The sequence below is a fragment of the Nyctereutes procyonoides genome, unplaced genomic scaffold, assembly GCF_905146905.1.
Source record: "Nyctereutes procyonoides isolate TBG_1078 unplaced genomic scaffold, NYPRO_anot_genome, whole genome shotgun sequence".
NCBI lineage: Eukaryota > Metazoa > Chordata > Mammalia > Carnivora > Canidae > Nyctereutes > Nyctereutes procyonoides.
Window position 1 is genome coordinate 6,529,728 of NW_026575045.1, and position 25,710 is coordinate 6,555,437.

Here is a 25,710-nt window from a genome sequence, read left to right on the forward strand (position 1 = left end):
ACTTGAGGCATCTGTACACCACTTTCACAGACTCTACCATGTCTATGAGCTTCTTCTGCTGTTCTTAATTTTTATCTCTTACACCATGATACTTAAAAAACGTTAATACATTTTTTTCAAAAGATTTATTCATTTTAAAGGGAGTGTAAGCAGAGGGAGGGGCAAAGGGTGAGAAGAGAGAGAATCCTTAAGCAGACTCCATGCTAAACATGGAGCCCTGAGATCATTTACCTGAGCCCAAACCAAGAATCGGACACCTAACCAACTAAGCCACGCAGGTGCCCCTTAATACACTAATTTTTTAAAAGATTTTATTTATTTATTTATGAGAGACACAGAGAGAGAGAGAGAGAGAAAGAGCGGCAGAGACACAGGCAGAGGGAGAAGCAGGCTCCCTGCAGGGAGCCTGACGTGGGATTGGATCCCAGGACTCTGGGATCATGCCCTGAGCAAAAGTCAGACACACTCAACAGCTGAGCCACCCAGGTGCCCCTTAATACACTAGTTTAAAATATCACACCATAAATAAAAAGTTAAGTATCATTTGAAATAAACAGAAAATAACAGAAACAATATAAGTTCCAGGAAAACAAAACTGCTATCTAATTTCATCTAAATACCATTGTCTGCAAAATATCCTGGTGGCTCCATCTAGGCCTGCCTGTAAGAGTAACCTGTTAGGAAGGTGATAAAAACTTACTAGTTCCAAGCTGAAATTTCTCCTTAATCAGACCTGGGAAACCACTGAAAAGGGAACAGCTTTCTTACTGTGCTTTCACATCTTCTTGGGTACATATCCCCCACTTTAGGAAAAAAAAGTTTTCTACCGCCTTCCTTAAACCAAGTATGCAGCCATGCCACCAGTCTTTCTTTACACTCACATTTTAGAGAATGCTCTAACACAAAAAGAAGGCAGACTGGTTATTGTAATTAGTAGCACTATAGGAACACCTCATCAAAATGTTCTCCTCTAAAGTACTCCATACAGTGTTCAAAGTACATAGTAGACCCTTAGAAGCACACAATGTTCTAACACACATCCCCTGCTCTCAAGAACTTCTGACCTAGTTGTAAACACAACATAATTGAAAAAGATAAGCCATGATATAAAGCTGTAATTTTACACATCAGAATGGTTATCTTGAATACAAAGTTTTGTCACCAAATGGGAGCTGGATTTGAATCCCAGCTCCTATTAAGCATATAACCTCTAAAGCCCCAGGTTTCTCAGCTATAAAACAGAAATAATGCCTGTTCTCTAAATTTAAAATTAGTTATATGCCAAAGAGCTCAACATCTGGCTCATAACAGATGCTACATAATTAGGACTTGATACTGGTAAGAATTACAGAGGGACTACTATGGGTTGAAAATATTATTAGGAAAAAAAAAAAAAAAGGAAGCCTGGTCTGGACCTTAAAGAATAGACAGGTTTTGCTAAGTCTAAACAAGATGGGCATTCTAATTGTGGGGGCTGGGCAGAGTAAGGGGAGTGCTACCAACAGATCAAAACAGAGATTGTAGTGGTGGCTAGGTAGCAAACTAGACAGAACTCAATGGTGAGGGCTCTGAATGTGACTAATTTTTACCAAGCATTTTTGAAGAATGTCATATAATTTTTTAGAAATTCATTATCTATTCTTCAACAACTACAGAAAACCTAGTTAAGAATTCAGAGGCTTGGGGATCCCTGGGTGGCGCAGCGGTTTGGCGCCTGCCTTTGGCCCAGGGCGCGATCCTGGAGACCCGGGATCGAGTCCCACATTGGGCTCCCGGTGCATGGAGCCTGCTTCTCCCTCTGCCTGTGTCTCTGACTCTCTCTCTCTCTCTCTGTGACTATCATAAATAAATAAAAATTAAAAAAAAAAAAAGAATTCAGAGGCTAAAAAACAAAACAAAAACAAAAACAAAAAAATTCAGAGGCTACTGCAGTGTTGAGCAACATGCTGGTAAGAGCTCAAGTGCAAAATGGAAAACACAGAAAAGAATGATAAGCTGATATCTAAAGAGAGAAAATCTGAAGAATCTCACAGGTTGGACATAAGGAAAGGAGGAGTCAAAGCTAATTCTGAACAAGAGAAAGAGACACAGTATGAAGACAGGAAGCTAAAGACATAAAGTAACAGTAATTTAGGATAATGGTAAGCAAAAAAAAAAAAAAAAAAATCTACCAAGAAGTAATTCAGTGTCACTTGCAAGTGAAATGGTAAAACAAGGTAAGCCCTAAGAATTTGGTGACTAAGATAAAAGCAAACTTTAAGAATATCCTTTTTTAGGGGTGGGTACCTGGGTGGCACAGTCAGTTGGGCAGCTGACTCGATTTCAGCTCAGGTCATGATCTCAGGGTCTTGAGATCAAGCCCCGAGTCAAGCCCCAGGTCAGCTCCATGCACACTAGGCACAGAGCCTGCTTAAGATTCTCTCTCCTTCCCCCCTGCTGCTCCCCCTCTTAAAAAAAAAAATATCCCTTTTTAAAAGGAAAGGAGAGTGGAAGTAGTACAAAAGTTAGATTACTAGTGGTTGAGGAGAGTATACAGGCAGTGAAGAAGAAATCTGGGTCATATGTTATTTGGCAGTAAAAGGAAAAAGAAAAATAGGGAAGGCAGCTCCATGGGTGTGCAGGGTCAAATGAAAAGAGGAAGCAAAAAAAGAGCACTATGTAGAAAATAGCCATGATACAATACAATTAGTAACTATGACAATGCTATTTTGGCCATTTGTTACATGCAAATGAGGAACACAAAGTTTAGATTCACTCTAGAATCTAGTCTTAGGGGGAATTTGCAGAAATATGATGAAGAAAGTAAAAGATTTCTAATTCTAGGGGTTTAAAACTGTGGGCAGTAACAGAAAAGCCAACCACAAACTCCCTTCCTCTGGCTATTAAATCCTTAGCTTTTTGCAGGGAGGCAGAGAATACAGTAGGCTCTTATATCTCAAAGGTTTCACATCAGCAATTTCTATTATTCCTGTTAGATTCATACAGACCATGACAAATACTATATTATAACCTGTCATTCTGTTGTGATACAAGTTTCAATGCCTGTGCTAGGGAATAGGCTGTGTGTGATGTCATGTGAAGTGTGCCTCACACCCTCATCTTTAAGTGGGTCTGTCTGTGGTCGTCCATTTCCAGCCAGGTACAATAGAACTGGACAGAAGTTGTGCTTTATTCCATTTTATTAAAGAAGGTATATGCTATAGTGCTAGGATATCCAGACTCGACCAGAATTTATTTCTTACCTGCCCGCAAATTCCTAGTTTTGTTTCTCATTAAACTTCTTACAGTCACTCTGCTATAAAAAAAAGAAATTGGGGGGGTGGGGCTAGGTTTTGAAAGGGAGGCAGGGGGAACTGGCAACATCAGTCGGCAAAGCACCAAAGTCAGATCTCAGAGAATTCTGTGCTATTTGTTTCCGTTCTTGCCACCTCCTCCTCTTCTCTTCTCGTGCCCAGAACGTTGACTGGGGTGGGCAGAGAGAGTACCCATAGTGCTGGCAGAGGAACATCCAAGGCTGCAAGCTTTACCACCCCCACTTTTTACTTCCCTGGGTGAAGAGCCCAGACTTGTCTTAATTCATCATCCCAAACACGTCTATGAGTGCACAGCAATAAGCAGAGCTAAGCAACTTCCTTACCCTTAAAAGCTGGCTATGTTCTCTAAACATCTACTATGTGCTTTTGCTGCTCTAGATATCACAAGGTCATGAAAGAAATGAAACCTGAATTTTATTCAGTTTGCTTAAATATTGTTGAGAGGTAAATCTACTGGAAGAGCAGCTAAACAATGACATAAATGAACAAAAAGCAACCTAGTACAAAACACATACAAAATTATGGGTAGGAGACAAAGTCTCAGAGTGAGAGTGAGGTTGTTCAAATTGGATTTCCATAGATACCAAAGCTAACTCATGTTCTGAAAAAAAGGGGAGGATGGTACGTGGGGGAGGGTACTGCAGATAAACAAAGTAGCATGATGAAAAGAAGCTGATAAAGAACAAGTAACTGTGAGAAACAGAAAACAGATTTGGTGGGTGGGAACACACAGTCCATGTTAAGACAATAATACGAAACAAGATTGTGAGATGTGGGGGTGAGTGGTAGGTAATTTTAAGGCTGGCAGACAGGACTATTCAGATCTGATAGCTCTAGTGTCAGGGCCCGGCATTTCATGAGAATGCTATGCTTTTCCTCCCAAAGTGTCAATCAAATTAAATTAGAAACTACTGACCTATTTCCTTATTTAGATTTTTTCTTCCCTTATTTAGATTCTCTACCACTTCCTGCTTATTGTCAAGTTCAAAAATTAGAAATTATACTTCTAAAGGGCAGAGGAACTCGTGAGTTTATGACTAAAGTGAACCGTAATTATCTTTAAAAATTAAGAGAACAGCCTTTAGGCACAGTACCTTACAGAAAAGTTGTTAGTATGCAAGCTCACTATATCTGATTAGAGCCACCTGAACAACTTCATAAGTATTAACTAGCATACTCAGTCTAATTGAAGATCTATACAATCTTGTCTCAAAGGTTTCATATTGTTCCAAGAGGTTCATACACTGTTATTCAGAATTTTTTTTTTTTAAGATTTTATTTTATTTACTCATGAGAGATACAGAGCAAGCGAGAGAGAGGCGGAGGGAGAAGCAGGCTCCACGCAGGGAGCCCGATGTGGGACTTGATCCCGGGTCTCCAGGATCAGACCCCGGGCTGCAGGCGGCACTAAACCGCTGCGCCACCAGGGCTGTTACTCAGAATTTTTAAGGTAGTATGATAAAATGAAAAGGTCAGGTTAGGATCCACCAATGTACTGATAAGGAATGAAGGCCTGATGTGCTAATTAACCAGTCCAATAGGTTTGGGGTGCCTATCATGAACAATGATATGAAGGAAACAAATAATGATAAGTAAATACTTGCCTTCAAGTTGCTTGCCACCTATCAAGGAAAAACAGACACGTGAGCAGGAAGCTAAAAGTCCAAGTTGTATACAAGTGCAAACATACAGAACAGTGTGGGAAAATTACAGAAGGAGGGATATCTCATTCAAATGATTAGGGAAAAGTAAGAAGAAGGATGTCAAGTTAAAGCAGAACAAAACAAAGCATGAATGATATAAAGATTTTGAATTATTATTTCAAATAGTTTTCTTATTCCATGGGCAACAAAATAATATTACAGAGATATTCTTGATGACTCAGATAATTTAGATAAATATTATGTCTGGGATAAAAATTATAAAGGAAACAAAGGACTTTTAAAAATGAGTTAGTCTGCATATACCTCAGTATATAGAAATGAACTCATCATGAGAAGGATTTGTTCTAGATACCAACGAAGAATATGTAAAACCTCAGTAACAATTTGGAGAATTTAAGAGAAAAATCTAGAATGAGTTAACCAAAAGTCTTAATTAAAAAATGTTTTGAAAGTAATATACAAACTTGGCAGCAAGCAATCTTTCCATTTTTTTTTTTTTTTAATTCATGAGAGACACACAGAGAGACGGGGGGGGGGGGGGGGGGGAGAGGCAGAGACACAGGCAGAAGGAGAAGCAGGCTCCATGCAGGGAGTCTGACGTGGGACTCGATCCTGAGTCTCCAGGATCAGGCCCTAGGGTGAAGGCAGCGCTAAACTGCTGAGCCACCCAGGCTCCCCCTGATTTCCATTCTTATACTTCTGTGAAACCCAATATTGAGTTTTGCAGCATGCAACAGACTATGCTTTTCCAAGACATGCTTTCTTTCCTTGCTTCTCTGCTCATCTCCCTCCAAAGCCCCAAGCAGCTACTTCAGGCTTTCTCTTATGCTCTTTCTTTTACTTAACAAAGTCATCTTGCCTGACCTTATTCATCTCTGTGGCATAAGCTGCCCGTTCTGTTCAGGAGATCCAAACCATGTTTCTGTAAACTTTCTCCCAAGTTTCAGTCCTCTTGAGCTTATAATAAGCAGGCTCTCAAAAAAGTCAGATGAATGAATATTACCCAGATTTCCTAGAGGAGACCTTGACTAACTTTGCTTTAGTAAATAAAAGTGTTTGGTTTAACAATCTATTAGAATGTTCTTTGTCTTTATATAAAAATAGTTTTGGATCACATTCCTTTATTTTAATAAAGTTATTAATATACTTATTAGCAAACTGAAAATAATCAGTGTATCTAAATAAATGTAGAAGAACCTATTTTTAAGTTTCATTTACAGAATGTTCGAAGACACATGCCTGAAAGACAGAGGTAAAGAGGACTTGTAACTGTCAAGATTACACAGCTAGTAAATGGTAGAGTTGGGAGTTAAGTAGTCCTGTTTGTAACCACAGTGTTCTCTACTTCCTAAGTATTATATGATTAATACTTATTATCCCACTTCTATGCTCATCTCTTTGTCCTCTATCTAAAATACTCTAAATCCCCAAATTTCTTCTTTGAAATTATGTTGAGAGGCCCCTACTTGCTTGCGGTCTGCCTCTAGTGGCCTGAGTCCTTTTAGAATCTTAACAGTTGGTGCAGTGCCTACTATATGCCAGCTACTGTTAAGAAGTTATTTATCCTCTCCATGTCTTTATTTTAAAAACAGGTAAAATAAACTGTACCCACATTGAGAATTAAATGAATTAATACTAGTAAAGGGGCAAAAACAGTAGCTGGCATACAGTAGGCACTACACAACAGCATCTATTATTATTTTATTATTATTACAGCATTAAAGTTAGTGATCAGCAAACATACTTCTGGGAAAAAAAGATAAATTTGTGCTCACTCATTCAATATTCAACAAATATTAACCACCAAAAAATGTCTGGGATATGGTCATGATCCTGATAGTAACAGTTACCCTGGTAGATTGCTGGAGCTTAGGAGAAAAGATTTAAGTTTACCTGAAGAGCAGGAACTATGTCTCTTTTACTCATCTCTATATATTCAGTACCTGGATGAATACATTGGTGCATAAAAGGTGTCTGATAGTGATTGCTGACTTAATGAATGTTATTATAGAATATTAAATAGGAAAAACATATTTTGAATATACAGAGAACAGAATTCAATAGAACCATCTCCTAAATAAAACAGTATAGCAACGCTACAGCTACAAGGTAACTGATCTTCAAGGAATTTGTTCACAAATCTTGAAGAATCCACTAATTTTAGAGTATCATAAAAGCATACATTTTCTTATTAATAAAATGGGAATAACAGGCTTACTATAAGGATTAAATGAAACCTTGTGTTAAATAAGAACCACAAAGCTGCAATGAGATGCTAGTGGAAGAGTAGGCTAGACTATTCTAGAGCTCCAAGGCGCATTCCTCAGCCAAAATGCGATCATACTATGTGTGGATGACTTGGGTATTGCTTGCAAATGGCTAAGAGGCTCTTATATTAAATATGCAAATGTCAAAAAATATGCAAATACTTCTGGGTTTAACATCCAAGGTTCAACTTTTTGGAGGCTACACTAATTTTAGGCAAATATTATACTTCTACATCCACCTCGCCTTGCTAGGGGTCTCAAGAATATTTCAGAAAACCTCTGAAATCTTAAGTGAGAATACCTAAAACTCTACAGCAAAAGTGCAATTTGCCATTTACTGTGAAAGAATATTTTAAATATAATGAAGTATGAAATCTTCATTTTTTTAGTCAACAGCCTTATTCAGAAACAACCATCAAGTCTGCACAAGCTTTAAGGCCACCCAGCTGCTACTCTCAAGCCCTGAAATGCCCACTGAATCTTGCTAACACAGATGAACATGACATCTCAGCACATCCAAAATTCAGCACAAGGTATCCCAAAAAAACTATACAACCCTCCTCACTTCTTTCTGTTAATGGTTATCACCACTCTGTAAGCTACATAAAATCAAAACCTTAAAATCATCCTTCATTATATAGCCTTTTGGTGGGTACAATTCATTTCAAGAGGACAAAGCCTCTAATTCCATAGTAAAAGGATGAAACAAATAGCATTACTGATAAGATCAAAGGACTGGGGGCAGTTATTGTTAATTTCAAGCAAAAAATAAAATAAAAGGTATATATACCTAGGTTTACAAGTGTGGAGAGAGATTTTTACTATGAAAGCCAAGATGCTATAAATTACAAGTTTTCTCAAATAAGCAGAGCTTGACTGAATGACACTTATTTGATCACCCTCTTAGAACCGGGTACTTTGCTCTGTTTATACTTTATTTCACTTTGGTATTATGAAAACTTCTGGTATTACTGATATTATCTGATATTATCCTCAGTCTACGAATGAGGAAATGGGAGTCTTCAAGAGAGGTTAAATTACTTGTTCAGGGCAAGAGTTATTAAATACAAAGCGGAGATTCATTTATTTATGTGAGAGGGAGAGAGAGCACAGGGGAGGGGCAGAGGAACAAGCAGATTCCCCACTAAGCAAGAACCTGACATGGGGCTCCGACCTGAGATCAGGACCTGAGCCAAAGGCAGACACTTAACCAATGGAACCATCCTGGCACCCAAGTGGAGATTCAAATCTAGAACTGTCACATTCGAATACTCAATACTTGCTGGCACAGAATAAGGGTGTTATAATTAAATATTTTTCTATGGAACATAATTAAGTGCTCTAAAAAATATGAATTCTTCTTTTTCTGGGGGTGGGCAGGAGACGGAGAGAGAATCTTAAGCAGGATTCTAGCACAGAGCCTGAATGGGGGGTTCCACCTCACAACCCTGAGATCATGACCTTAAACACTTGTGTATAAACAAAGCTCTGGGGCAGCCCCGGTGGTGCAGCAGTTTAGCGCCGCCTGCAGCCCAGGGCGTGATCCTGGAGACCCCGGATCGAGTCCCGCATCGGGCTTCCTGCATGGAGACCGCTTCTCCCTCTGCCTGTGTCTCTGCCTGTCTTTCTCTCTGAATGAATAAATAAATAAATCTTAAAAAAAATAAACAAATAAATAAATAAATCTTTAAAAAAATAAACAAACCTCTGTTCCTTCTAGTCCTAAATGAGACACAAAGAAAAATCAATAATTCTTAATAGTTTCTAGACAATGATTTTTTTTTCAAGGATAGAGATTTCTATTTCCACATACATCTGACATATTCCATGGACAAGAAACAATAATCACTCTTAGATCAGGGCTGTTGGCTACTCTTTATCCAACGCAGCATATTTACATGATTGTGAGGACTGGGTCCCAGATCTATCACTTATGCAAATTCGGACTGGATACAACAATTCAGAAATACAAAGCCACCAAATCAATGCTTCAAAGTAACATTAGAAGCTTTTAGCCTAAAAAAAGATTCATGATGGTGATGGTGATTATTTTTTTAAAGATTTGTGAGAGAGAGAGAGAGAGAGAGCACGCTCACATGTGCAGGGTGTGTGTGAGGGGCAGAGGGACAGGAAAAGATAATCTTAAGCACACTCCACGCTGAATATCAGCCTGAGGCAGGACTCTATTCTCAGGATCCTGAGATCATGACCTGAGTGGAAACCAAGAATCCTGACAGTGATTATTTTAATAAAAGATAACCAGAAGTAGTCCTTCCTGTAGATTAAAACTACTATTTTATTAAATTACTACTTATCAGGCATGATTATTTCAAAGTCATTATTTTTGAGGCACTATGTGTAATTTTCCAAAAAATTAAGATATCTGAATTAAGTGTATATAAATTCAGCATACGACCCAAAGTCAACAGAAACTGGTCTCAATTCTTTCTAAATCACAACTTTTTCAGCCCCTTCTAAAGCTATTAAATAATGTACACATAAAAAAATCTAGATCAGGGTAGCCCGGGTGGCTCAGTGGTTTAGCACCGCCTTCAGCCCAGGGCCTGATCCTGGAGACCAGGGATCAAGTCCCACATCAGGCTCCCTGCATGGAGCCTGCTTCTCCTGCCTGTGTCTCTGCCTCTCTCTCTCTCTCTGTCTCTCATGAATAAATAAAAATCTCAAAAAAAAAAATCTAGTACATATAAGGCATGTACACAGAAAGCAATGAATAAATGTTAAAGCCAGAATTATTATTCCAGTACTAGTGCTCCACGTAAATATACCTGGTTGTAATGAATCTTCAAGTGGCAATCTCCTCTACACATAATTATCAATGTATCACCTTTCATATGATATTCAGAACATAAGACGCTTAACAAATGTCAATTATGTAAGTAATTTTGATATTGAGGTTTTGTATCTAGAGAGAAGTTTGGGGACAACTGCCATTTTAACATCAATCTTCCAATCTATGAATACAGACTGTCTATTATTTATAGATTTATTTATATATTAGAGAGGGAAAGAGCAGGAGTGCAGAGAGGGAATCTCAAGCAGATTCTGAGATCATCATAGAGCATGACACAGGGCTTGATCTCATGATCGGAGCATGATCTCATGACCCTGAGATCAGGAATCATGCCGAAACCACAAGTTGGACCCTTAACCAAGGGTGCCACTGAGGCACCCCTTTCCATTTATCTAAATCTTTAATATCTCTTAGTAATGTTTTGCAGTATAGAAATTTTGGTGCTTTTCGTTAAAGATTTTATTTTTAAGTCCACTCTGCATCAATTGTAGGGCTCGAACTTACAACACCAAGATCGAGAGTTGCCAGCTTTACCAACTGAGCCAGCTTAGGTAGCTCATCTTTTTAAAATTTATTCCTAAATATTTACTCTTTTTGATGCTACCATAGATTTTTTTTGTTGCTTTCATATTCAGATTGTTCCTACTACCAAATTGTTAATATTGCCTCAGTTTGTGTAAAAAAAAAAAAAAAGTAGAAGTAGAAACCATTAGGCTAGAATATCCTTATTTTCCTCCACTATGTACATACTTGGTTCCATATCCATGTTCTTCATTGTTTTTCCCTTTCAAAATTGAGGAAGAGATCCCTTTTCTGTTAAGACCATTCTATGCAGCCAGGATTCTGAACAATATTGCTTTGTCAACACCCTTTCTCTTCCTTTCTTCCCTTGTTAAGCCTAACAACTAAAATCATGCTGCAGTATACTTTTTATACTCAAAAAATAAATCAGAAAAGACTTCCTTTATATCCTCGAATACCTCCAGTTTCTACCTCATGTCTATTTCATTTCATCAGCAAACTTCTATAAAAAGCTATCTATACACCCTATGTCTAGTTCCTGGGCCATCAAGTATCCCTCAAGTCACTCAAATCTGGCTGCCACCTCTACCATTCCATGAAACTGGCTCATCAAAGTTACTGATGACCTCCAGACCACCAAATCCAATGGGCATATTTCTGCCCATATCTTCCAAACCTCTTGGCCAAACTCAACACAGTTAAGTATTCTTTTCTTGAAATACTCATATTTCTTGGCATCCATGATATAATCCAAAATACACTCTCAATTTCCCTACAACCACTCTTTCTTATTAGTCTCCTTCCTAAAGGCCTTCTCCCAGTTTACCCAACTTAAAAATGTGCATTCCTCAGGGTTCCATTTCTAGCCAAAGCGTCTTTCCTCTCTATAGTCTCTTCCTTCTCTTCTTCCCTGATTTCATCTATTTTCATGGCTTTTAAGTATCACTAGTAATACACTGATAATCTTCAAATTGACATCTCCAAGCCAAATATCTTTGATCCTCTCTGGTAGAGACCTGACAATCTACATGATTCTAAGAACCTATGATTGACCAAAAACAAACAAACAAACAAACAAACAAAAACCCTCCTGAATTTACCATTACTCCTCCACAGAAAACAAACACAAACAAAAATATCCTCTCCCAGCCATCCAATAATGTTGACTTCCAGCAACATCTGAGTTCTAACTTATGCTCCATATCCAATCCATTGTCATGTCGTCCTATTTTTGCCGCTCAAAATATCTCAAATATATCCACTCCTCTCCATCCCACTGACACCTCACTAATCTAAGTCATCATCTCCTATTTGAGCTACCGTATATCCACTGGCCAATCTTTCTGTTTGCCTAATATTCTCTTCTCTATACAGCAGGGTAAGCTTTCAAAACATAATTCAGATGGTACTCCCTTACTAAAAACTTTTTTCGTATTTTCAAATCTAAACTGCTTGTTGCTGTGTACAAAGGACCTGTAGTATGTGGTCCCTGCCATGACCATCTCCCCTCCCCTATAGTGCTCCAGCGTTTCATTTCCTCAAACACATTAAGTTCTTTAAGCTTCAGGCCCTTCATATGCTTTCTCTGATGTGAAACATCTCATTCTTGCTCCCTTACCTGTGTCCATACGTCCTCAGAGGAACCATCCTCCTACAACTAAGTAGGGCCCTGGAGTCTGCAATCATTCTCTATTAACTGTACATGTTCTTTTCCTTAACATTAACATAATCCATAAAGGCAGTAAGGATTTCTGATTTTTTACTACTGCTAAATATATACCCCTAATGTAAATAATACCATCAAAAAGTATTCATGAAAATATACAAAACTAACTTAAAACATTATGTTTAGCACTTCAGAGGTATGTCTGCTCTTCTTCAAAACTTTATGTAGAGGTCCACGGGATGAGCTTGGCTAAATTGGAGGAAAGCTAGCAACCTCAAATTATATGCACAACTTTATAAACTGTGTTTTCTAAATAGATGTCTAGTACATGCAACAGAATTTCAAAGGAAACCGCAATCCAAGAGTTAGAAGATATATGTAATCTAATAAATTCTAACTTCATCATTTAACAAGATAGACTCAAACTGAACATAAAATCAATTCATGAAACAAAATGAAAAGAAGATACAGTATTTTTTAGGGGGTGCCTGGGTGGCTCAGCTGGTTGTGTCTGCCTTCAGCTCAGGTCATGATCCTAGAGTACTGAGAGGGAACCCCGTATCAGGCTTGCTGCTCGGTGGGGAGTCTGCTTCTCCCCCCCCCACTCCTGTTGTATGTGTCTCTCTCTCCAGCTTACTCTCTTTCTCTCTGAAATAAATAAATAAAATCTTTTTTTTAAAAAAACAGTATTTTTTTAAAGGCCTAAGTCCTATAATTTACTAAATCTCAATGGAATTTAGTGTATGGTATGAACTTAAAAAAAGATTTCTGAGACAAGGTTATCATGTCCTGATTTTTATGTCATGCCTATATGTGCAACCCAGCAGACATAAATTCTTTATATAGATGTAAAGGAGGGAAAAGATGAATGAAAATGCATCTATCACAGAAAAAGCTACAGAAAATGAAACATCTATGAAGGAAAAGATGAGAAATGCCAAGTCTTATCATCCTTTCCAAATTTTCACTGGCCAAATATCTTGAAGAATTAGGAAACCACAGACCTTACAACCTTTTCATTATTAGTTCCTGCTCATGTATGTAGTCACTTCAGCATTCCAGGCTGATATTCTCTTCAAATCGCCAAAGAATGTGAAAGAAACCAATGTGTTAAAATTGTGGAGCAACTAATTTCAAGACTGTACACTATGTTCTCAAGGGTGTGGCTGGCTGGCTAGGGGGCCATTTTGACACTGTAACAATTTTATTTGAAAAACCCAATCCAATCACTTCAGGCTATGAGAACAAGAATCCAAGATATTAAGTGATCTGTTCAAGGTCACAAGGCTAGCTAAAGACAGGACTGGAACTTGCCTCCCATGTTTATAGTGTTCCTTATTACCAACTTCTCTTTTATAGCTCCATCAAAATGCTTAGCATGAGTTCCCCAAATACTACGACTCTAACTCTGGGCTATTAATCTATAAAGAAAAAAAAAAAAAAGATTAAAGCTAGCATGATATGATACAGGAAAAAGAAATTTAAGAGGTAAATATGACACTACAGAAAGTCATTAAGTATGACTTCTCTCACAAACAGTATATGTTTTTCAACTGTGTACAGGAAATGTCTAATTAAGGCAAGATCATATTTGTAATTTGTTGTAATTAGTGATTCAGAAATTACAGATAAAGAAATCATTACTCCAGAATAACAAATCTGACCTTTACATTAAATTTATAACTTTCAATGAACAAATGAAGCTCTACTTCTCTATTTTAATATTATCACTGACGAGCAGATCTTGTAATTGAACAAATTTCAAGAGAAAAACGAAATGGTTTATATTTCATTGTCATTTTTCATCCATTAAATTAATGTGTTATTCAAATATTCTACTGAGATGTTGTTCAAAAAAATAACCTAAAAGATTTCTTGAGCTTCATGAATAGGGGTACACTGGTTATAACCCTCAATGAAAGAACTGTTAGTACTAGAACCTTTTATCAAGCTTTTATGCACTCAAGGTCTCTATGAAGTTTTAAAACATTCTCCAAAATGGGGGGGGGGGGTGCTTGGGTGGCTCAGTCTGGCAAATGTCTGTCTTCATCCCAGATCATGATCCCAGGGTGCTGGGATTGAGTACCACATCAGACTCCCTGCTCAGAGGGGAATCTGTTTCTCCCCTTCCCTCTACCCGGCCCCCCTGCTCAACACGCGCTCTCTCTCTCTCTCTCTCAAATAAATAAAAATCTTAAAAAATATATATTTTTCCCAAAACAGAAGCTTTCAATAAAAGCTAAGAAAACATACTCATCAGTGTAGTAGCATACTTTGCCTAATCTTTAAAAAAATAAATTACTTCTGATTTTTAAGCCAATAAACGTTTGTTATTTTGTTCAGCAAAAAGCAAAATTCCTGATTAAATCCTATGAACCAAATTTTTCTCCACCCAGTCCTGTTCCTCTCTGTTGTGGAGCATAATTCTACAAAGCTTTTAGCTCATTCATTTTATCTACTAATACACGTCTCCAAAAACAAACCATTAAACTCGATACAAGTCTTACTCTATTTCAAAACTAGTGTACTGAATTGCCTTTAAAATATCTGACAATTGTAGTAATAATGTAAATTGTGTCTCTGTGTGTACAAGATAACAACCACAAGAATCTTATTTCTCTTAAGTGGCTGTGTCTCAAGACAGCATCATACATAAAACCATTCACTATGCAAAGAAGGAAATCCATACATAACTCAAAATCAATCTTAAATCTCCACTCTTGAACTCTGGGCAAATCAATCACATGAACAGTGAAAGTAAGAAAAAGCTGAAAGGTAGCAAGGAATAATGGGAAAGGAGAGATGCTTTATTCACTAACAAGTTATTTAACTTCTCTACCTATCATGTTCCTAGTTAATAAATAAAAATAACACCCACTTCACAGGGTGTTGTAAGGATCAAATGAGTTCCTGCATGAAAACGACATGCCCAGTAAAAGGAACATAACATGCACTCAATAAATGCCAGCTCCTTCCTCCTTCAGTTCTGGGCCCTCTGTTCTTTGTTCTCCACATTCATTCCCCCAGATGACTCAGCCTTCTCATGACTTTTATTAACAAATGCTGAAAACTACTACATCAAAGTCCTGATGTGTACATGCATGCTCACAGTTTAAGAAGCTGTCCGTCCCCTACCCCTGAGATACTTAGGTGAGAAAGGCAGAGAAAGAGACTTGAATATCTGAATTTCACTGTAAGAACAAGCATTTGGTGTGGACAAATGTCCAGGAGTTTCCAACTATCTCCAGAGACTTTTTGCACTGCCCTCTCAAAATGCCAGAAATCAAACCCACCAGTATCTTTTTTAAAACCAGGCTCTCTCTTCCTGCCCAAGTGGTGAGTGGTGACCAACAGGGAATAATCCTCACACTAATCTTCCCTCATCTAAATATCACCAGGTAACTCAGGCCCGTCAAGTCTACCTTCATAATTTCGAGCCTCATTTTCCGTTCCACTGTTACCACCAGAGTCCAGGTGAGGATTTCTCAATCTCAGCACCACTGACTGACATTTGGGCCCCTATCAATCTTCGTTGCGGGCACTGTCCTGAGCATTGTAGTATGTTTAGCGGCATCACTGGCCTCTACCTGCCAGATGCCGGTACAACTGCTCCTTCCCTGCAAGTAGGGACAACCAAAAATGTCTCCAGACAGTATCAAATGCCCCTTGGGAGACAAAATCATCTTCCCCAGGATGTCCCCCACTCCTGCATCTGAGCACCATGGCCCAGTTCCTCATCACCTCATACATGCAACAGAGAATGGTTCCCCAAATTCATCTCCAGCTTCTTCCCTCTAATTCCTGTTGCACTGATCTCCTACAGGTCTTGTAAAGCACGGCTTTTATGAATCATTTCTCTTAAACTACACCTCCCTGTTACCTTTACAATTAGTTCAAAGCTCTCCACCCAGCCTGGATAATCTGGCCTCAATTAAACATTATCCAACAAAGCACCTCACATAGTGTCTACCCAGCAACGCTTCAGTAACACAGACCTGTTCGTCCAGATGTTTCCTATTCTACAGCTGTCACCCTAGTTTGGATGCCCATTACCCAGCATACATTCCAGACCACTGCACCAGCCTCCTTCCCCCGACTCGACTCTCTTCTTACTCGAGGTTAATAACCAGCAATGAGTCTCCATTGCCTACTGAAATACGAAATCTTCTGCATATTCCTTAGTCTTTCTTAATATGGTCTCTTTCAACTGTATGTTCCTTTGTCCCCAAGGCACACTCCAGCTTCAGCAAAACCTAACTATCTGCTACCCCTTGAAAAGGCTCCTACACTTTCCACCTTTCACCATGTTTTCTTCTGCCTGCAAGTCCTTCATCCCACTGCCCTACCTCCATACTAATTTAAAGTCCATCTCAATTAAGTCAAGGAGACTTTCCTGATCACACCTCCTTTGCACCTCTCCTATGGCATTCACGTACTTTATGTCACATATGTGTATTCCTGTAGTTTACAAGGTCCTTGAGGGATTCTTACTCCTCTTTCGATGCCCTGTGATGCCTACCCCAGTTAAGTTGACTCAAATGTCTCCCGCTTAGCAAAAGGAGGCTGTGTTTTCAGACAATCCAAAATTCTAAAGAGAAGCAAATCCATATTCCCCTTTTGTCTCACATTTTATGTCTTAGGCCGGTTTTTAAGTAAACTGCCTTCAAATATACCCAAAATACTCAGTATATATTAGTAAAAGAGTTCCGCTTCAGCGAGCTCCTACAGCTTCCAGCTTGTAACTGAATCCTGAATATTTATGCTATGTAAGTCCTTTCTTTATACTGAAGAGCAACAGAAATATACTTTTGAATGTTAATAAAACTGAGCAAAACGTGAAAACAACTTGATTAAACAGATTTCAAGCAAAGGTTAACTAACACTAATGTGTCTATCTTAAATAATACACTAAAAGTCCTAAAGTTTTCTGGCACCATTAAAAATATGAAAGTTTATTTTATATTTTATTTTATATTTATTTTTATATTTTTATATTTTATAAATATTTTATATTTATATTTTATTTATATTTTATTTTACTTTATCTGTTTATTTTAGCTCCCTCCACCCCCAAAAACATAAACCAAAACAGAACTCAGAAAGTTTCTCGTTTAGTTCCTAAATGACTTGAAAGTGTGTTTTGCTATTGCTACAAAGAAGGGCAATAGCATTAATGAGCATGTTCTGACCAGACGTCTTTCTAAAAGTCTAACTCCAAAGGCATAAGAAAGAGGTGAGAGTATGGTATCCCAAAGCTCCCACCATTTTTTAGCCAGAATCAGCAGACTGTAGACCCTCCCAACCCTGTTTTGTATGCCCCTGAGCTAAGAATATTTTTTACATTTTTAAAGGGTCTCAGGGACACCTGGGTGGCTCAGTGGTTGAGCGTCTGCCTTTGGCTCAGGGCGTGATTCCAGAGTCCCCGGATGGATTCCCACATCGGGCTCCCAGCATGGAGCCTGCTTCTCTCTCTGCCTATGTCTCTGCTCTCTCTCGTGAATAAATAAAATCTTAAAAAAAAAAAAAAAAAAAAAGGTCGCAAAAACAAAGCATATTCGAGAGAGACTGTATGTGGCCAGCAAAGCCTGAAATATTTTATTTTTGTCCCTTTACAGCAGCACAAATTTTAGACTCCTAGCTGTTGGTATCTAAGACATCCAACTTTTCCTCCCAAAACTTTTTAAAAAGCAATATAAGACATACAAGATCATGCAAAAAGAACGCATTCAACTTAGTCATAGTTAACACACAGGTAATTTCTAAAACAGAGACCTTCGTGGGCATTTTTATACTTCCAAAATTTTTGTTAGAAGGAACCTCTCATTCATTAGATGAGCAGATTCACGCTTAAAGAGTGAAAGTACCTGGCCCAAAGTCCCACCGCTGGTTAACACCAGAATGGGGTCAAAGACCCAGGCCTCAAAAACCCTGATTCAGTGCCCTCTGCAGTATACGACATTCACATTATACCTATGCATATGGCTTTAAGTTTTGGAGATGTGGGTAAGTGGCTTGGATCATGATAAAGATGAAAGCTTAAAACCTGCTCCAGATATGCTGTTTAGACAGACTAGCAGCTATGAATCATTAAACAGTAACAATAATGTTCACCATATACACTAGATAAGACCTTCTAGGAAACCTTCTATTTTAAATAAAACAGATGTGATGGAGAAAGCTTAAAATTTACTGCTTGCTTTTCTAGTGCTACACATCTGATCGAAGCAAACAAATATGCACGTTTGACTTAACAGCTGGCTCAATACTCATCTGCCAGCCCAAACCACAAGTTCCACCAAATGTTACCGAATCCCAATCGAAAACTGTCCATTTTACATCAGTCACACGTTCTAGAGTTAACTGCAAGTTCTTTCCACCTCTATTTGCAAACTACTAGCTACAAATTCGAATTTTGGATCTCCCCAAGAAAGAACTCAGCTTCCTTAAGAAAACCGCTTCTTGGATTCCTACAAAACCCCACTTTGTCCCATCTGCTGGCTCATCCAAGAATCCAAAAAAAAAAAAAAAAAAAAAAATATTTTTTTTTTTTTATCATCTACACCGATAACTTTACTACTCTGCAGGATCCAGGACTCAAAGACACGGTAGCGATCCAAGATCCTTCATCTCCAGTCGCTCTTCCAGCGTCGACAAGCAGAGTCTGAGGGGCAGCCGCGAGGCCCCGGACCCGGCTCTTCAGAGAGAACACCCAGACCCCCGCCCCCGCCACCCCCCGCCCCCCCGCCCCCCCCGCCCCCGCCCCCCCCGCCCGCACCAGATCCCCGCGTGACTTTTGTCCTCTAACAGCGACCCCTCCCCCTCGGCCGCGGCGCGAGCGCGGGCCGCCCCGGCACCTGCGGCCCCAGCCGGCTCGCTGCTGGGGAGCCGGGGAGCCGGGAGCCGGGGAGCCGGGGAGCCGGGGAGCCGGGGCCCCCTCCCGCCCAGCCCGGGGCGGCCGCGTTACCTGGAGGACCACGTCGTTGGGCAGCTGCGCGGCCCGGAATAGCTCCAGCACCCGCCCGTTGGCCGCCACCTTCTTGGTGCTCTCGATGTCGCAGTAGGAGAAGAGATCCGAGTAGTATTTCTGCTCCGCATCGCTCAGCGTTAAGCCTTCCATCTTCGCCTCCGGCTCACGGCCGCGCCGCCCCGCGCCGCCCCGCGCCGCCCCGCCCCGCAGGCAAGACCCGGGGCCCGGCCCCACGACCCCGGGACGGCGGGGGCCGCGCGCGCCCCGGCTTCCTCCGAGCCCCGCGAAGCCGCGCCGGGCCCCGGCCTCCGGCGCGCGGGGGGCGCGCGAGCAACAGGGCCCGGAGGTCGCTCGGCGCGCCGCCGCCTGCGAGGCCCCGCGCGGTCCCGGGCTCCGGCTCCGGCTCCGCGGCCGAGGGGGGAGGGGAGGGGAGGGGAGGGGAGGGGGGAGGGGAGGGCGCGGGGGAGGAGGAGGCGGGGGCCGCGGCGGCGCGAGGCTCGGGCGGACTCCGCCACCGCCCCCGCCCCCGCCGCGGGTTCGAGGCTCCCCGGCTCCGCGCCGCTTCCCCGCAGACTTCCCGCCTCGGCTTCCCCTTCCGCCCACGGCCCCGGAGCGCCGGCGCTTCCCGGAAAGTTGTGGGGCTTCGCGTCTAAAGTTTCGGGGGCCGCGAGCGGAGCGTGGCCGCCGCTCCGCCTCCCTCCGCCGCCATTTACTGCGCCCCGGCCCGGCCCCCGACGCGCCCGCACCCGCACTGACAGCGGCCGCCGCGCGCCAGACCCGGATGTGAGGCCGGGAGGAGAGAGCGCGAGAGGGAGAGAAACACCCACCGGGCGGGCTCGGCCGCTCCCGGGAGAGGGGGCCGCAGCGCCCCCTGGCGGCCGGCGCCCCGCGGCGGAGGCCCGCGCCGACCGCAGCCCCAGGCGGGCGCGCTGGGGGCCCCCCGGCAGCGGCCCCGTGACGCCGAGGCGCTTCGACGGCCTCGAAGCTGCTGGCACCCAAGGCCGAAAGAGCGTTGGCGGAAGGAGGAACAGTGCTCAGGGTCATTGTTGTGTCTGTTGGTGCGTCCTGGAGGCCGGGTTGTCCCTGCGGCGGAACGCAGTAGCCCTGTGCGCTCCGAAGCGAGGGAGACTCCGTGTGCCGGGGAACTCTCGGACTGACAGCTGCTGCCGCTCTTGCTCCGAACCATGTTTGCCCGAGAGACAGAGTTTGCGGAATAGAGGGGGAAACTGGCAGGTTTTGTTCTACGCTCGAGGCCGACCTGCTGACCGGGAACGTCGTATCCCGTCAGCTCGCGCGGGCCTGGGCCGACCCGGGGCTCCTTTGCAGAGAGCGCGCCCGCGCTCACCCGCACCTCCCTGGGAGGAGATGCTAGGACGGCTCGCGCACAGTACCCGGAGAATACAGGTACTGCTTAGCGAATATGAACGATTTCAAAAACAACAGCGGAGGCTGTTTGCCACACTGATTCTTCCTTTTTTTTTTTTTTTTTTTTTTTTTTTGATTTTGTCTTCTCTATGTTGCTCCCTAGAGTTTTCTGATCCCATAGATGGCCCATGGGAGGAAATCAGGACAGGTTCCCAGTCCTTTCCCTGTAATTCCAGAACAAAAAGCGCGGAAAGTCCACAAAGTTGTTGTGGATTGTTTTTGTTCTTTGCTTTGGTTTGATTTTTTTGCTTGTTTGTTTGTTTGTTTGTTTTGGTTTTGGGTTTTTTTTGTTTTGTTTTGTTTTGTTTTGTTTTGTTTTTTCAGCACTTTGGCAGCAGAACATGCCCTGTCTCATTTGGGGGCGAAAACTTAATTCACATGAAGCTATTCATAGTCTTATTTGTGCCACTTAGTGTCAATCTTTACTTATTTTACTCCAGGCCTTGATGGGATGTTGATTTATACATAGTTACAAGCATTTTATTATCTTTCTTTAAAAAAAAATATATATATATATATATATATATATACACACACATATACAGGGCTGCCTGTATTTGAGGGCTACTTTTGGCTCAGGTCATGATCCTGGAGACCCAGGATCGAGTCCCACATCGGGCTCCCTGCATGGAGCCTGCTTCTCCTTCTGCCTGTGTCTCTGCCTCTCTCTGTGTGTCTCTCATGAATAGGTAAATAAAATCTTTTTTAAAAAAATAAATGTACACACACATATATGACTATGGAACTGTAAATACTTTCTAACTTGACCAGTAGCATTTTAGGTAGGGATATATATATATATATATATATATATATATATATGTATGTGTATATATATATATATATTATGCCATTAGGCTCGACCTGCCCTAGCTCTAAAACTTTCAATTTGCCACATAGACATCTCACACCTGTACAGGGGACCTGCTCTAGGTGACCAGAGCCCTACAGATGGCTTGTCTTCCAAAGGTGTAGATAAGAGAAGCACAATGGGCTAGGGATTGGATCACAGTTGCCTTCAGCATCTTTTTCTCCACCACCTTTCCTAGGCCTTTAAGGTCTTTCCTGCCCCTGGGCCTTTGCTCCTGCTACCTGAAATACTCTTCCCACAGACCTTTGCATGACTTGTTCTTTCACATCGTTCAGGTCCTTGTTCATATGTCACTTCCCCAGAGAGAACGTCCTCTCAACACCTGATCCATAAGAACCCTACCACCACACTCTATCCCCTCTCTGTATTATTTTTCTTTATAGTTTTTTTCACTACCTGACATTAAAGTATACATCTGTTTACATATTTAATAGCTAATAGTTATTGAGTGCTTACTACGTTTCAGGCACTGTTCTAAAACTTGACCCTAATTACCGCATTAATCACAACAATCCTATGAAGTAGGCACTTAGTATTTTTATTGGACAAATGAGGAAACTGAGGCACAAATGAGTTAGTTACTTATAAATCACATTGTTATTAAATGCCTAGATCTAGGATTCAAAATCCAGGAAATCTCAACTCTGAAATTGCTGTTTTATAGAGCCTTTCTTGTAATAATATTAAATCTCCCCAACCACCATCCCTGTATTTACCAGAAAATATTTGCTCATTGCTGTGACTCCAACGCCTAATTCCTGGCACATAAAGCTCATCAAGAACCATTTGTTGTATGAATGAATGAACAAATGAACTAATGACATGAGGAGCCAGTCAGAACCCTAATCTCCTAATTTGGCTCCCTTAACTCCAGCAACCTCCAACCTTACTCCGCTTTAGCAACCTAAAATACTTATAGGATTGTTTTCCTTCCAAGTTCTGGGATTCTGAGATTTCCTTCTCCGTCCATAATGTTCTGTCCATTTACTCTTGCCTCCTTTTCCTTGAAAAAACTTGGTCCTTATAACCTGCAGTTTCTTCTCTTCCAATCCCAACACATCTATCATGCATTCACAGTGTACTTTGAGCATCTCATACCAGTTTAAAACAAATTTCATGGCTTCATCCTCAGAGATCATCTGTCTAGAGACCTCCTAATCAGTCATGCCAAAGACACCCAGCTGGCACCCTGGATTCCTTCATGCATTGCCCTTCCCCCCTACCCCTTGCCAAATGCTAAAACTGAATTGGCCTCCACATGTGAGTTATGGGATGTTGAGGAGGACTCTTTCTGTGGTCCCATTGCTCCATGAGGCCTTCCTAATATTATAGGATACATAGTGGGGTTTTTCCTGATGAGCAAGACCAAGTGGAGGGCAAAAAGTCACCTGTACCACCTGATTCAAAGCAAAACAACAAAGTCACACCCCAGCCTGTAAGGGTTTACTAAGAAGTGACTCAATGGGCCCTACTACCAGCAACTACTGCCTCAGCCCCAGACCCACTCCCCAGGCTCATGAAGGAGTCCTGAACATCACTCCGCTTATAAGGAACATGGTGGTTTGAGACCCCCCCCCCCCCAAACAAGCATATACGCCCCCAGCGTCAGGCTCTTACAGAGACAGAGAGGCCTGCTCTGGGGAGCCTGCCTTCTCAGCCCTCTGCGGTATTCTGGGTGGGCTTGGTACTGTAGAGTTTGACAGTTTCACAAATGAAAGAGATTTTTCTCTATATCTGTCACTTAAATGTGTATTTCCAGGTATGAAAGGGAAAAAAAAATACAATTTGACACATGCTCTTTGAGGTCAAGTTTGATTTTTTTTTCCTAGTATACATTTCTAGACCTATCAATTTTAAAAGGTGACATCATGAGAAAGCTATTTTAAAACAGATGGTCTAGATTATATAGCTACAAATGTAAGCTCGCTGGTTTTCAAGGAAAGATCAAATAGTTACTGCCAGCAAATGCATCAACTGTTATTTAACTGGAAATCTCTAGGTTTTTAAAGTAAACTGTATACAGTAAAATTCATTGTTTCTGGAATACAGTTGTATGAGTTTTGACAAATGCATATAGTTATGTACCCACCACTGAAGTCAAGATGCAGAACCATTCTGTGGTCCCGAAGAACTTTGTGCCATCGCTTTTTACTCACCTCTGTCTCCACCCTCAGCCCCTGGCCACCACTGATTTGTTTTCTGCTTCTATACTTTTGCCTCTTCCAGAATGTCTTATAAATGGAATTATGTGGTGGGTAGCCTTTTGAATCTGGATTTTTTTCATATAGCATAATGCATCTGAGATTCTTTCATGTTCTCGCTTCTATAGTAGCTCATTTTTTTAAATTGCTAAGTATTATGTGATAGGAACGATTATAGGTTGTTCATCTGTTCACTAATTGGAGGACATTTGGGTTCTTTCCCATTTTAGGTGATTATTAATAAAGATACTGTAAACACAGAGGCACCTGGGTGGCTCAAGTGGTTGGGCGTCTGCCTGCAGCCCAGGGTGTGATCCTGGAGACCCAGGATCGAGTCCCACATTGGGCTCCCTGCATGGAGACTGCTTCTCCCTCTGCCTCTCTCTCTCTCTCTCTCTCTCTCTCTCTCTCTCTGCGTCTCTCATGAATAAATAAAATCTTAAAAAAAAAGATACTATAAACACGTATGTAAGGGGTTTTTTCTGTTTTGTTTTTAAAGATTTTTTATTTATTAGAGACAGAGAGAGAGAGAGAGAGAGAGAGAGAGAGAGAGGCAGAGAGGCAGAGACACAGGCAGACTCAATCTCCAGTCTCCAGGATCAGGCCCTGGGCTGAAGGCGGCCTAAACCATTGAGCCACCCGGGCTGCCCCATATGTAAGTTTTCTGTGCAAACTTAAGTCTTCATTTTTTTGCTTAGGTAAATATCTGGGATTGGAATCGTTGGATCATATGTTTAACTTTTAAAAAATGCCAGACTCTAGAGGCGCCTAGGTGGCTCAATCAGTTAAGCATCTACCTTCAGCTCAGGTCATGATCCCAGGGTTCTAGGAGCCAGCCCTGTGTTGGGCTCCCTGCTCACCAGGAGTCTGCTTCTGCCTCTCCCTCTGCCATTCCCCCCAACTTGCTTTCTCTGGCTCTATCTCTCTGTCAAATAAATAAATAAAATATTTTTTAAAAACTTAAAAATTTAAAATGCCAGACTCTTTTCCAAAATGGCTGTGCCACTTTGCATTCCCACCAGCAATGTATAGAATTTTAATTTCTCTGTATCCTCATAAACTATTCTAACATCATTCTAATGAGTGTGTAGTGGTTTCTCACTGTGATTTGAATTTGCATTTCCCCAGTGACAAATGATATTGAGCATCTTTTCACGTGCATATTTGCCACCTGAGTATTTTCTCTGGTCAAGTGTCAAGACTTTTCCCATTTTTTTTTAATTGGGTTGTTTTCTTATTGTTGAGTTTTGAAAATTCTTTGTACATTTTTGATACAAGCTTTTGTCAGATATATGATTTGCCAGTATTTTCTACAGCCCATGGCTTGCCTTTTTATTTTTTGCAGAATAGAATTGTTAGTCCGACTCAGGGGAGATCATAAAAGACATTAGTGAGGGGAAACCCACTGAGGAGAGTTTTTTTAGTGCACCTGGTCATTAACTTTGTATAAGAGAGATTGCCCAAGATAAGAATATACATTAAACTCATGCAGAGTGGCAAATGGTTGGGCTGATAGGGCAGAGATGTGGGAGAAAGTAGTTTGGAAGATCAGGGAGAAGACGGTCTAAGGGAAAAGCAGGTGGCTGAACCAGGGGCATGAAGTGTGAATATTTCTGCATCTTGTGCTGACACCCACTGGAAAGCATCCGCTATGGAGGAGGCACATGACAACCAAGTAGACTAAACAGCCTGGCTAGCTATTGCCAGGTAGCCTCTGCAAGCAGCCACCCCAGTGTTGGTGCACTGGCTTGGGAACTAAATAGCTACTATGGCAGCAATGGAAGGCATACATGGGCCCCACATTATGGGTTTCCACCTACCAAGGTCAAATGTTAACCTACCAGCAAGAGTTGAGTTCAGCTCAGCTCAGCTTGGTGTCAGCTTAATACCAGGTTGAGCTTCTGATGCAGCATCATACTTCAGGCGAGACCCATCAGATACTTGGTGACAAGTTGATTTATCTTTACTGGAATCAAATGTATTCTAGACATAAATTTGTTT

At 41.3% G+C, this 25,710-nt stretch overlaps 1 protein-coding gene across 5 annotated transcripts in view; it reads right to left on the bottom strand.

Moving 5' to 3' along the window:
- REPS1 (RALBP1 associated Eps domain containing 1) overlaps positions 1-19,631 on the bottom strand; it is an 80,350-nt gene extending 60,719 nt beyond the window's left edge. For 4 of the 5 annotated variants that reach the window (XM_055324688.1, XM_055324687.1, XM_055324686.1 and 1 more), the window contains exon 1: positions 19,210-19,630. In XM_055324688.1, coding sequence (XP_055180663.1) covers positions 19,210-19,362 — 153 coding nt within the window. In that variant the 5' untranslated portion in view covers positions 19,363-19,630. Of the gene's footprint in view, positions 1-19,209 lie in introns of all 5 variants that reach the window. The other variant, XM_055324685.1, reaches the window with a different exon arrangement.
- Positions 19,632-25,710: the final 6,079 nt, after the last annotated feature.